Source organism: Loxodonta africana, chromosome 14 (assembly GCF_030014295.1).
Source record: "Loxodonta africana isolate mLoxAfr1 chromosome 14, mLoxAfr1.hap2, whole genome shotgun sequence".
Taxonomy (NCBI): domain Eukaryota; kingdom Metazoa; phylum Chordata; class Mammalia; order Proboscidea; family Elephantidae; genus Loxodonta; species Loxodonta africana.
Window position 1 is genome coordinate 9,702,311 of NC_087355.1, and position 13,582 is coordinate 9,715,892.

General features: G+C 38.7%; 1 protein-coding gene across 4 annotated transcripts in view; it reads left to right on the forward strand.

The window, feature by feature from the left end:
• RAB2A (RAB2A, member RAS oncogene family) overlaps positions 1 to 13,582 on the forward strand; it is a 124,551-nt gene that overhangs the window by 42,484 nt on the left and 68,485 nt on the right. For all 4 annotated transcript variants that reach the window (XM_064267722.1, XM_023545701.2, XM_064267723.1 and 1 more), the window contains exon 2: positions 8,415 to 8,486. In XM_064267722.1, the coding sequence (XP_064123792.1) occupies positions 8,415 to 8,486 (72 nt within the window). The remainder of the gene's footprint in view (positions 1 to 8,414; positions 8,487 to 13,582) is intronic.

Sequence of the window (13,582 nt, forward strand, 5' to 3'; positions counted from 1 at the left end):
TTTCTCATTTGAGCCTCATGGTATTCATTTGAAGAAGGGATGCTGTGTATTCTTTTTCTTATTTTACAGATGTGGAAATAGAGTGCGGTTTCTATTATTCATTCGCCCAAGGTTATATTAGGAAATAATGCTGATGGATTTGAACCCTGGTGTTACAGCTGTAAAACTTGCGTTATTTCTAATATGCCATGTTTATTAGTTTTCTGCTAAAGAAAGACAGCTTTATTTGTTTATTATTTTCACATTTCACATGTTTCTCAATTTGGAATGTTATGAAGTGGAAACCCTGTCGCATAGTGGCTAAGAGCTATGGCTGCTAACCAAAAAGTTGACAGTTCGAATCCACCAGGAGCTCCTTGGAAACACTGTGGGGCAGTTCCACTCTGTCCTGTAGGGTTGCTATGACTCCACCACAATGGGTTTTGGTTTTTCTTTTTTACCATGAAGAAGTATAAAATTTTCTATGTTCGCAAAATAAGCTATTCATATTTAAAATAGATTTAACCATGTCAGTTCTTTGCTGTGACTTCAGACCACTTCTTCAGCAAACAGTTCTTTGTTGGATTATAAAAATTACTTTTAGTCTGGAGATGGGTTGTTCATTCACAGAATTTTTGTTTTATTTTGTTTTTGAGGACTAATTATGTTGCTGCTGTTGTGTGATGTCAAGTCCATTCTGACTTACAGCAACCTTATAGAGTAGAACTGCCCCATAGGGTTTCTTAGGCTGTAATCTTTATGGTAGCAGACTTTTTTGCTGTGGAGCCGCCAGTGGGTTTGAACCAGCAACCTTTTGGTTAGCGGCTTAAGTGCTTAGTCATTGTATCACCACATGACACACCAAAAAAAAAAAAAAAAATACCCATTGCCGTCAAGTCGATTGTGACTCATAGTTTCCAGGGAGCAGCTGATGAATTCAAACTGTCAGTCTTTTGGTTAGGAGCTGAGCTCTTAGCCACTGTGCCACCAGAGTGCCATATGTATGTATACACACACACACCCCCACCATTTAAAAAAAAAAAAAAAAGGCATCATTAATTTTGAAAAATTATCTTGACATTGGTGGAAGACGATTTAGGATTAGGAGGATAAACTTGAAAAGAGTACCTGACGTTTATACCAGTGTTTCTTATGGAGAAGGACCCCTTGCCTAAAAATCACTGAGGGCTTATTAATTGGAATCTCTGGGGTGGGGCTTCAGGAGTCTGCATTTTTAATGAGTGCTGCTTGTAATTGTTAGGCCCTGACATGGCATTTAGATACTCAGACTGATCACAACCTTGTGTTCTATTGAAGGACAGTGTCTTTGGACCCTGAGCCCTGAGCGAAGGAAGACGGCAATGGTGGGAACTCTAATGGCAGTATTATTAAGAGTAGTAATTTGTATTAACTACAGAGTGATGATTTGTGTATATCCAGAATATCCACACGAGGTCTCAAAAAATAGTTACACATATTTTACACATCATCTTTTTATTCATTAAACAAATATTTAACGAGCAGTGGCTATTTGAAGGGATTATTCTATGAATTTTGTAGAATGAAAAGATGAGTTAAGATATGGACCTTGTCTTTAAGGAGCTTTGTTTATAAATGAGATAAAGCATGCATTTAAATAACTGGTAATGTAAAAGTTAGTAAAAAATGCCATTTCAGAGATGAAAGTAAAGTCTTCTGAAGTCTACTGAAGAGAAAGATCACATCCAACCAGTATAAAGAAGCCCAGAAGGCTTCATGAAGGATACTGGCTCTGCAGAGCACAACGAATAGATGGAGGGTGGGCAGTGGTTTTCTGTTGTTTGAGGAGAGCAAATCACTGACCTTTTCTGTCTGGGTACTTGTTCTCCAAACTCTGAGAGTGATGGATGCTCCGTGTTGGGTTTTGTCTTTTTCTCAAGCCTTCTTAAACCTTCCATCTGTCAGGTGTAGGGTTGTGGTTGATGATCATTCCTACCTAGGGCAACTGAGGATTTGGTGAACAAGACCTCATTGACCTTCCTTCTAGAGAAGTTTGTGCATTTTGAGGCTTGAGCATTTGTCTTTTTTGAGAAAAAGGATTCAATGAAGAGGAAAGTAATAAAGATGTGACAGAAAGGAGCTGATAGATCTCAGAACTGGGAGACAGCGATGAGATCTAGTTTGAAAGGCAAAGAAATACTTCTCTAGGATGTAAAGAAAGAATAGGATGCTTGGACATCTAGAAAAAGCTTGAGGGTAAAAAAAGAGAAAAGTTAAACCCATGTTGGACTTTGAGGGTCCCTCCCCCACCCCACCCCCCATCAGATGATAATACCAGTAAATTTTTGTGTGGTGCTTCCTATGTACCAGCACTGTTTGGAATGCTTTACGTGTGTTAACTGATTTAATTCTCAAAACTCTGTGAAGTAGGTCTTGTTTCTTATCCCCATTTTGAAAACGATACACACAGAGGCCCAACGGGCTTATCCAGGGTCACCCAGGTAGTGCTTTTAACCACTGTGGAAGCTGACTATTCAGTCCGAATCTCTGAAGGTGAGGCCTGAAGCATCAGTTTTAGTGTTGTATGTGTTTTGTAAAGATTGAAAACCACTAGTGGATAGAGAGTGATTGAGGTTGAGGAGCCACCTCACATAGAATGATCAGTGAAGGCATGTGTGATAGTGAGAAACAGCCGTGGAAGTCTGTCTTAGTGCAGAGAGGAAAGAGCATGTTATGTGCGTAGGCCTTGTATATTCCAGGTACCGAATGAATTCCAGTGGTAGGAGATAGATTTGGAGAGGCCACTTTTATGTTCTGTTGCTGTTTCTGTTTAATTCTGCCATTATTTAAACACACATGTGCTATATCTCAGTCTTCTTCGCAGGTTCCTCCTTTTAATAGGGCTTTATATACCATCGGTATGCTGACAACTCTAATTTATATCTCCAGCCCGAACATCTTTTTGGAAATCTAGACTCATATAGTTGTCGACTCATCTTTACCACTTGAATATCTAATAGACATCTCAATTCAAAATAACCAAATTGGAACTTGATCTTGCCTCTTTCCACCTGCTCCACCTACAGCTTTCCCCATCTCATTGATCCTTATGTTTGATCAGGTAAAAACATTGGAGTCATCCTTGACAAATTTCTCTTTCTCTCAAAAGCCACATCCAAGTTATCAACAGATTCTCTTGGCACTACTTCAAAATACGTACAGAATTCAGTCCCTTCATAGCACTCATTTCAGTCTTCAGTCGCTTCAGTCCAACTTCCCTCCTCCATTGCTACTGCCCTGGCCCAAGGCACTATTTCTTGCCTCATTGAGAAAGCCTCCTAACTGACCTCCTGGCTCCCACCCTCATCTTCCACTTATAGGCTATTCTCACTGTACCAACCAGAGTGATCCTTTTTGAATTTAAGTGAAATTATATTTATTCCTCTGCTCAAGACGCTCCAGTGGATCCGCATTTTATCATAAGTAAGTTTACAAAGTCCTGTGGGGCCTGCGTATCCAGGTCCCTGTAATGCCTTTAACCTCAGCTCCTAGACGCATGAGTCTTCCTTCCTTCTGTGCTTTATCCACGTGGGCCTCATTGCTCTTTCTAACCCATCCCACCTTACAGCTTTCTGATAGTCATTTCCTCAGACTGGAATACTCTTCTTTCAGTTACGTACCTGCGAATTTTTACTCAACGCTCACCTTCTCACTGAGAAACCACCTTAATACCAGCCCCCAACCCTGCGTTCTAGGTCCAGAGCCTTTTACCCTGCTCCACTTTTTCTCTTCACCACAGCACATAACACTCCACAACTAACACAAACTCTGTCTTTGCCTGCCTGCCTGCCTGCCTGCCTGCCTCTCTCTCTCTCTCTCTGTATACACATATATATATATACATCCACACCTACATATATACATACTTTAAAAAAAAAGTCTGTTTCCTCTCACTAGAATATAAATCTCCACAAGAGCAAAGCCTTTGTCTTGTCTACTGCTTAGCCTTAAAACACAGTAGACACTCTAAAAATTTTTAGAATGATCGGATTTTGTCAAGCATTAGAGATGCATGTATAAACACTGAAAATGAATTAAAACATGTGTCTTGCTTTCAGGAAGCTTCAAGTGTAAGCAGACATAGTAATAAGTGCTAGTAGTATTAATAGTAGCAGCAAACATTTCTTGAATTCTTTATTGAAACTTTACCATGTGCGAAACAGTATTTTAAGCACTTGAGTGAATTAATACTCCAAATAAGCCTATGAGATAAGTATTTTTCTTCAGAGATTAGGAAGCTGAGGCACTGAAAGCATAAATCACTTGAAGTTCTGTGGATAGTAGTTGGCAGAGCTGGGATTGGAACCCAAGGAGTGTGGCTTCAGACTCAGAGAACATGGCCATAGCATCAAAAGAGTTGACGTGTGAAGTGTTTAGACAGTGTCTGGCACAAGATAAGCTCTATATTTCATCTGTTGTTGGGGATCATAATAAAAATTCAAAGTTCCTGAGAATATGGTCATAACAGCATCAAAGTATTCACTGACCACTTAAAAAACTATTTCTCATTCAGTCATCCTTTCAGAGTATCCCCCCTCCAGTCAAATCAACATGTTTGACTCTCATTCTCTATGAAAATAATGAGTTGTAAATTCAACAGAATACATAGGATTTCATCAAGTATGTGAAAATGTTGGAGCACTGCTTGAATTCCATGCAGTGCGTTTGGTACTCTACCATTTACCTAAAGGATATCCTACTGAAGTATGCGTATAGAGGTTTCTACCTCTAACGTGATCGGCATTTGATTCATTCTTTGTTTCAGGGTATAGTTGTAATTATAAGTTAAACTTGATTATGTATAAAGTTTATTTTAATACTATTAATCTCTCTTTTTTTTTAAAAAAAAAAGTTTCCAATCAAAGACTTTTTGTTTTTATCGTGGTAAAATATATATAACAAAACATTTGCCATTTTAACTATTTTTTGTGCGTAATTCAGTGATATTAATTATATTCATGATGTTTGTGCAACCATTACCACAAACTATTTCCAAAACTATTTCATCACTCCAAACAGAAACTCTGTACCCATTAGGCAATAACTCCGTATTCCCGGCCATCAGTCCCTAGTAACCGCTAATCAGCTTTGTCTTCATGAGTTTGCCTATTTTCAATATTTCGTGTAAGTGGAATCATATAGTATTTGTCCTGTTTTGTCTGGCTTATATTCACCTATGTCATACCATGTATCAGAACTTCACTCCTTTTTGTGGTTGAATAGTTGAAAATAGACACAGACATACATACTCCATTTGGGTTTTCCATTCATCTGTTGATGAACACTCGGGTTGTTTCTACCCATTGCCTATTGTCAATAGTACTGCAGTGAGCATTTGTGTATAAGTATCTGAGTCCCTGCTGTTAACCTAGGAGTGGTATTGCTAGGTCATACAACAGTATTTCATGCTTAATTTTTTGAGGAACCACCAAACTGTTTCTACAGCAGGTGCTGCTGCGTTTTAAATTCCCACCAGCAGTGCATGAGGATCCCAGCTTTTCCACGTCCTCGCAACGTTTATTTTCCCTTCTTTTGAGAATAACTGTCTTAGTGGGTGTGAGGTAGTATCTCGTGGTTCTGATTTGTATTTCACTAATGATTTTTTTTAATGATTAATTAAATGATTAATTTAATGATTTTTTTTTTTTTAATGATTAATGATGTTGAGATCTGTTCATGTGCCTATTGGTCATTCATGTATCTTGTTTGAAGAAATGTCTATTCAAGTCCTTTGCTCATTTTTTGATTGGTTTGTTTGACTTTTTGTTGTTGAACTGTAGGAGTTCTTGATATATTCTGAATATTAAACCCTTATCTGATACATGGTTTCCACATATTTTCTCCTGTAGGCTGTCTTTTTACTTTATTGGTAATGTCTTTTGATGCACTAACATTTTTAATTGTAATAAAGTTCAACTTATCTATTTTTTTCTTTAGTTTTTGGTTCTATTAGTGTCATTTCTAAGAATTGAAATAAAAGGTCCTGAAGATCCTGAAGATTTACCAATGTGTTTCTTCCAAGAATTTTATGGTTTTGGGTCCAACTTCAGTCTTTTGCATTGGAAATTCAGTTGTCCCAGCACCATTTGTTAAAGAGGTTGTTCTTTCCTCATTGAACGGACTTTGCATCCTTGTCAAAAATCACTTGGCTGTAGATGTATAGTTTTATTTCTGGGCTCTCAATCCTATTCCATTGATCCATATGTCCATCCTTATATAAGTACTATACCGTTTTGATTACTGTAGCTTAATAGTGCGTTTTAAAATCAGGAGGTGTGAGCCTTCCTTCTTTTTTCTCTTTCAAGATTCTTTTGGTTATTTGGAGCCACTTAGAATTAATGTGAATTTGAGGATTGACTTTTCCATTTCTGCAAAAAGATCTCTTGGAATATTGATAGAGATTGTGTTGAATCTGTAGGTTGCTCGGGGTGGTATTTACATCTTACCAATATTAAGGCTTCTAATGCATGAACCCAGTATCCCTTTTCATTTATTTAGGTCTATAATTTATTTAATTTCCTTCGGCAGGGTTTTGTAGTTTTCAGTGTACAAGTCTTTCACCTCGGTGGTTGAATTCAATATTTTATTCCGTTGGATGCTGTTGTAAATGGAATTATTTTCCATTCCATGTGGCAGAATTTTAGACGTTAAAAATAAAATGAACATTCCTATTTCAATTTTTCATCTATTTTGCACTTTTAGACTTTTTAAAAAAATAATCTTCCTTTCATCCTGTGTTTTGAGCATAGAGCCATTCCTTTTATACACTTGATAACCAACTGTTTTGACTTACAAAAACTGCTTTTTTGTCTTCTAGATCTGAAGGACTATTCAAAGGAGTTAGAAATCTGATAAAAACAGCCTTTTGTAATGCAAAAGAGAAATCTTGGCTAACAGAAATAGAAGAAAATACTCTTTAAGGCCAAAGGTTTTGAAATTTCAGTTTATTTTTAGTTAACTAGAATTGTAAACCTTTTAACAAGTAAAGCATTTCCTAGAAAATGGCTGTGTATTAACAGAACTCAGCTTTGATGTGTTACTGGGCATTTTGACAGCCAGTAACTTGATGCTAGGGCTGATCATTCAGCAAAATTTTTAAGTGCCTCTTCTGTGCCATGAGAGAGACAGCAAGTGACAAAATAGTCATAGTCCCTTGTCTCATTGAGTCTGTAATCCAGAAGAGATTGAACCACTTAGCTGCAGAAAGACCTTCCCCAACCCTGTAGCCTAAATTAAGTCTCTTTTCTCATTCTTTCTCATAGCACTTTATTCTTTGCTTTCAAATCGTATTCATAATAATTATTTCAAATTACAGTTCATATAAGTAAAAAAAAAAAATTTTTTTTTTTTTTTTTATAAGTGTTCACTTTAATTTTTCCACCTGTACTAGACTGTAAGTTCCAAAGGCAAGGAGCCATTTTGATTTTCTGCGTTTCGGTATCTCCAAATCCCTAGTGCAGTGCATAGTTAGCATTCAGTAAAGGCTTTTTGAGTGAGTGAATGAATGAATGAGTGGTGACTGCCTTGAGTTTTATGTAGAAGTGTAGGATGCTATCCATTAGGCAGACCAAGTCCAGTTTAGTGTGAAGATGAGGCAGTGTTTCTTAAAGGGCCTAGATGTGAGTAGGAAGGAGGTGCTGTGTTCAATATCCAGTGCTCCTTAGAGTTAAGTAGGATGAATATAGGAAGATTCCTTTGAGTTTAGGAATGTGGAAGTTATCCATGACCTTAATGAAGTGAATTTTGATAGGATAAGGGAATGCAATTCAGATTAGCTTTGATTGTGAAATTAGGGAGACAATAGAGCAAGCAATTTCCCCTGGAAAAGTGGATCACAAACATTTATTGTTACCTTATTTATTTCTTTATCTGCTTGTTTATCTATTTGGCTTTTTATTTGTAGGGGAATATGATAAAATAAAGTATAAAAAGAGTACATTACTGTGCTTTTAAATATTTTCACCATTATGCACACACATACACAATTGTGAGAATTAAAAAGTGCGTCAGCACTTGTTACGTGAGTACTATAGTAGAGGCCACCAGGAGGACCTAGTTAGTTGTCTTCCAGGAGTTTAGCTGCCACGTTTGTATTTCAAACTAAAATGTTGAATGAATGATAAAAGATGTTGAAGGAATATGAAAAAGGGTGTTTTGGATTGGTTTACACCTTCCACCTAAATCATCAGTCTTCTTTGCCCCTTCTTATTCCTTAAGAAATTAGAGTGCTGAGAAATCATGATCGATTCTTCAGCGAGCGCTGAAACCATAGTATGAGACTTTGGACTGCAAAGGACCAGAAGCCGTAGCTGCCCCCTTTCCATGTTCTTTCGTAAAGTGTTCCTTAATTCCTGTGAGTTTTGTCTCTTAATTATTGTTGTTTTTTTAACTTTCAGGTGTTGGTAAATCGTGCTTATTGCTACAGTTTACAGACAAGAGGTTTCAGCCAGTGCATGACCTTACTATTGGTAAGTTTCATAAAAGAGATGAGAAGCATTCAGAAGTTGCAGGTGGAAGATGCTAGAAGATCCATTCTATCAGTAATAATTCCAGAAATTAAGGTATTGGTGTGCAGAGTTTAGTCTCCATCCCTTTTTAAAAAATGTAAGTGTAGTAAAAATATTTTCCCCAGCTTTGTAAAAGTGGTTGGAATGCAGAAAGACATTAATGTTTAAATTTTGGTTGTATTTAATGATGAAACAAACAACTGAGAGATAGCATACACAGTGGTAAGAGCAGAGACTCTGGATCTGCCTGCTGGCATTTGAATCAAGGTTCTGCCACTGTCTTGCTGGCCAAGACCAAGACCCTTCACTGCTCTGTGCCTCTGTTTCTTTACCTGTATAATGAGAATAATAATAGTCCCAGTCTCACAAGGTTATTGTAAAGCTTCATTTATGATTTCATAAATGTGAAGCTTTGGGATGGTGCCCAGCAGCATGGTAAGTGCACTAGGCTTATCTATAATTATTAATCGAGAAAAACTTCTACCTGACATTGTCTTAGTTTCCTTGATTGTGAAGAGTAAAGGAGACAGTTACTGGTATAGAATAAACAGTCAGTATTAGGTATTGTGTAAAATAGTGGTATTACTCATTTACTGTATACAAAGGTGTAAAATTAAAATGAGTTAAAAACTAAAAACTTTAGGTAAAAATACTGTTTGGGGCTTTCTGATTTGTTAAAAAATGATTGTATTTATACCTGGAAAGCCAAAGAAACCAGCTGGTTTATGTTATGGCTACAGCCTAAAAACTAAAAATTAGTCAAATATGAAGAAATAAGGTAATTTAAAATCTAGTTACAGCTTATAACTGACAGTTTGACAAATCTTCCAGCCACTGACTGCTTATTTCCTATAGGTATTAACTTACCACCTGTAACATGTTGATTCTCATGTCCTTTGTATTTTTAAAATACCAAATCAAGGGTGAAAAAAAAACCCCAAAACCAAACCTGTTGTCATCAAGTGGGTTCTGACTCCTAACAACCCTATATAAATCAAATTATTAGGTCAATTAATAGTTTCCAACCCAGCAACATGTACTTTGTAGGTGTGTTGATATCTTTCTTTAGTAGTTGGAGCCCTGCTGGCACAGTGATTAAGAGCTTGGCTGCTAACCAAAAGGTTGGGAGTTTGAATCCACCAGCCGCTCTTGAAAATCCTATGAGGCAGTTGTACTGTGTCCTGTGGGGTTGCTACGAGTTGGAATGGACTCGACGGCAGTGGGTTTGGTTTTTTTCTTTAGTAGTTACTGTCAATAATCATATCTAGACTAATTTGAATAGTTTCAGTAATGATAGGTAAAACCTGCAGTACAGTTTCATGCTGGCCCTCATGACTATTTAACCTTGTTGAGCTTTGGTGGCACAGTGGTTAAGCACTCGGCTGCTAACCAAAAGGTTGGCAGTTCAAACCCACCAGTCGCTCGATGGGAGAAAGATGTGGCAGTCAGCTTCTATAAAGATTATAGCCTTGGAGACCTTATGGGGCAGTTCTGCTCTGTCCTCTAGGGTTGCCATGAGTCAGAATTGTCTCAATGGCAACAGGGGTTTATTTTTTTGGTTTAGGATCTGCTCTGTAGGTTTGAAACCTTGGTAACCAATGCTTAGGCATGACATAGGCCCGAGACTGCTAATCAAGCAGTTGTTTTTAGTATAGGATACTAATCAAAGTGCTTTTCCTTTTCATTGGTGCTCCCAGAATAAATTTCTAAATTGATAGATAGGACATACCTGATAGGAGAGGGCAGGCCTGAACCTACTTTCAGAAATTTGCATAGGCTATACTTTTGCAAGGAACACTGGTGGCACAATGGTTAAGCACTTGACTGCCAACCTGAACAGGGCTTAAAACTGGTTCAGTCATGCTAACAAAGCGAAAATGCAACAGACCTGAATTTTTACAATTTGGGTGATCTGGAATGATAACCAGAACAAGAAAAATTATGGGTTGGATCCTGGAATGGGAGTCTCAGAAGAGGCATAGTGAGCTCTTTCAGGAGCCTGATGCGTGAGATTGGATTATTGGGAGAACTGTGAAGTTCTATACACATTCAGAGCAGTACAGTCAGCTCCTGTCTTTGAGCAGGGCACCGTTGTTTCTGACTGCCCCAAATTCGAAGGACAACAGATTTGGTTGCTATGCAGCGTGTATGCTGCCCTTGTTTTTAAAAGGGAGATTAGGTTTCTAGCATGGCTTCAACCCATAAATTTTCCCATTCTGGTTTACTCAAATTTTAAAAATTTGGTTCCGTTCTAGTCTCACTTCCTTGGTCATAACTGAACTGGGAAGAACTGGTTCAAAGTGCTGAACGAGAAAGGTCAGAAGTTTGAACCCACCAACAACTCCGCAAGAGAAAAGACCTGGCAATCCACTCTTGTAAAGATTATAGCCTAGGAAACCCTATGGGACAGTTCTACTCTGTTAGCAGGAGGAACCAATCCTTGGAGAAGGATCTCATGCTTGGTAAAGTTGAAGGTCAGCAAAAAAGAGGAAGACCCTCAACAAGATGGATTGACACCAGAAAACCAAACCCGTTGCCATAAAGTCAGTTCCAACTCATAGCGACCCTATAGACAAAGTAGAACTGCCCCATAAAGTTTCCAAGGAGTGCCTGGTAGATTTGAATTGCCGACTTTTGGTTAGCAGCCACAGCACTTAACCACTGCACCACCAGGGTTTCCTTGGATACAGTGGCTGCAAAAATGGACTTAAACATATCAACAATTGTGAAGATGCCACAGGACTGGGCAACATTTCGTTCTGTAATACGTAAGGTCACTGTGAGTCAGAAATGACTGAATAGCACTTACCAGCAACAGCAACAGGAGTCATAATGAACTCAGTGGCACACCACAACAATACAATATATATGGGCAAAAGACCTCTTTTAAGTGTTAAAAAGCAAAGATGTCACTTTGATGAGTAAGGTGCTCATGACCCAAGCGTGTGAAAGCAAGCCAATGAAAAAGGAAGATAACAAGAATCGACGCATTCGAATGGTGATGTTGGCAAAAATTAGTGAGTATTGATGGCAGTCGACAGCAGCAAAGAGGAGCTTGTCCGTGTGTTTTTGAAAGGAATGATAACTACCAAATTACTATGTTACAGTCTTATAATATGTGAATTATAGCTTAATAAAGCTATTATTTAAAATATATATATTGAATATGCTGTTGACTGCCAGAAGAAGAAAAAATTAGTCTTAGAGGCAATACAGCCAGACCTCGGCTCACTTACTTTGGACACATCAACAGGAAAGACCAATTGCTAGAAAAGGCCATAGTATTTGGTAAAATAGAGGGTTACAAAAGCAAAGGGAACCCTCCATGAGATGGATTGACACGATAGCTGCAACAAAGGGCTCAGACATAGCAGTGGTCATGAAAGCCAGGTGGTGTCTTGTTCTGTTACACAAAAGGTCAACAGGAACTAACAACAACTGACGTGTGGAGCCAGGTGAGGGAGTAGGCCAGAAGGAGTTGCTGAGAAAACTGTAATTCAGGTAACTGTGCCCACCGGTTTCTCATCTGGCTCACTGATGGAAGAAGGCTAAGAGAAATAGAAGCCAAGGTGTGTGTTTTTTGGTTTTTGTGTTTTTTTTGTGAACATTTTATTGTGCTTTAGGTGAAAGTCTACATAGCAAATTAGTTTTCCTATCAGTGATTCTGGAAACCCTGGTGGCATAGCGGTTAAGTGCAACGGCTGCTGACTAAAAGGTCGGCAGTTGAAATCCACCAAGCGCTCCTTGGAAACTCTGTGGGGCAGTTCTACTCTGTCCTATAGGGTCGCGATGAGTCAAAATCGACTTGATGGCACTGGGTTTTGTTTTGGTTTGGGTTATCAGTGATTCTTATACTAATTGTTTCGTCATGTTGGTTTCAATCCCCACAGTGGGTCAGCACTCTCCCCATTTCCTCCCTGGATTCCCTGTTTCCATTAGTTCGATTTCCCTGTCCCTCTCTGCCTCTCATCTTTGGTTTTGCACAGATGTTGCCCTTTTGGTCTCCTGTAGTTGATTGTTCTAAGGAGCACATTCTTCACGGGCATTATTATTTATTTTATAGCTGCATCTATTAATTTAACTGAAAGGTAGCATCTGTGCGTGTCTTCAGTTTCAAGTTAGAAGGTTGTCTTAGGGCAACAGTCTAAGGGGGAGAGGCTCACTGATGTTCCTGCTTTGTCACTTGGCTGTCTTGACTCCTGAGCTCTGGTCCCCTCAGGTTTCTCTTTGCAGCTTCCTGCTGTTGCTGGTTTCTGGATTGCGTCACCATCCTCTTACAGCTTCTCAGCACTGCCTTTACCTGTAACCAATTTTCTACATTAAATTTCCTGTTTTAAATTCTTAAGTATTTTTATGATTGGATCCTGACTGATACAACTTTTTTCCTCCCATTCTGACTCTTGAAATTGGTTGTAAATAACAACCACCTATATTAGTTTAAGTAAAAAGAGGAATTTACTATTTTAAGTATGCAGGTGTGTCCTGCAGAATCTAAGGGTAGGTAGGCAGCTGGTCTCAGGCTGGAACCAGAATTTAGAGCCCTTCAGGAGGGAACCCAGAGCCCTGGTACCACAGTGGTTAGGTGCTCAACTGCTAACCGATAAGGCTGGCAGTTCGAACCCACGAGCTGCTCTACGGGAGAAAGATATGGCAGTCTGTGAGTCAACGCAATGGCAGTGGATTAAGGAGGGAACACAAGATGTTGCATCTCTCCATCTCACATTCTTCCCTCACTGTCTCACATTCTTTCTGCATACCTTCATTTTTCTCTCTCCCTATTGGCCAACCTCCTTTTAACTTGATTACCCAGCTAGAAATGCATTTTATATTGTCAGCCTTGCGCACACAGGCATAGACACATCCATATACATCCCGGTCTCTCAATTCCTTTACTTCCTTGTTCCACTAGAATTAAGTAGAAGAGTGTTTTCACAGATTTCCGTCACCACATCTGCCCACCTACCTGCATGGTGCCTATAAACTCTGTCTTCCTCATCGTTACTGTGGATGAACTCTGAAGTTCCTAGCAAAGGCCAGTTCAGGGATACCGCTTCAGT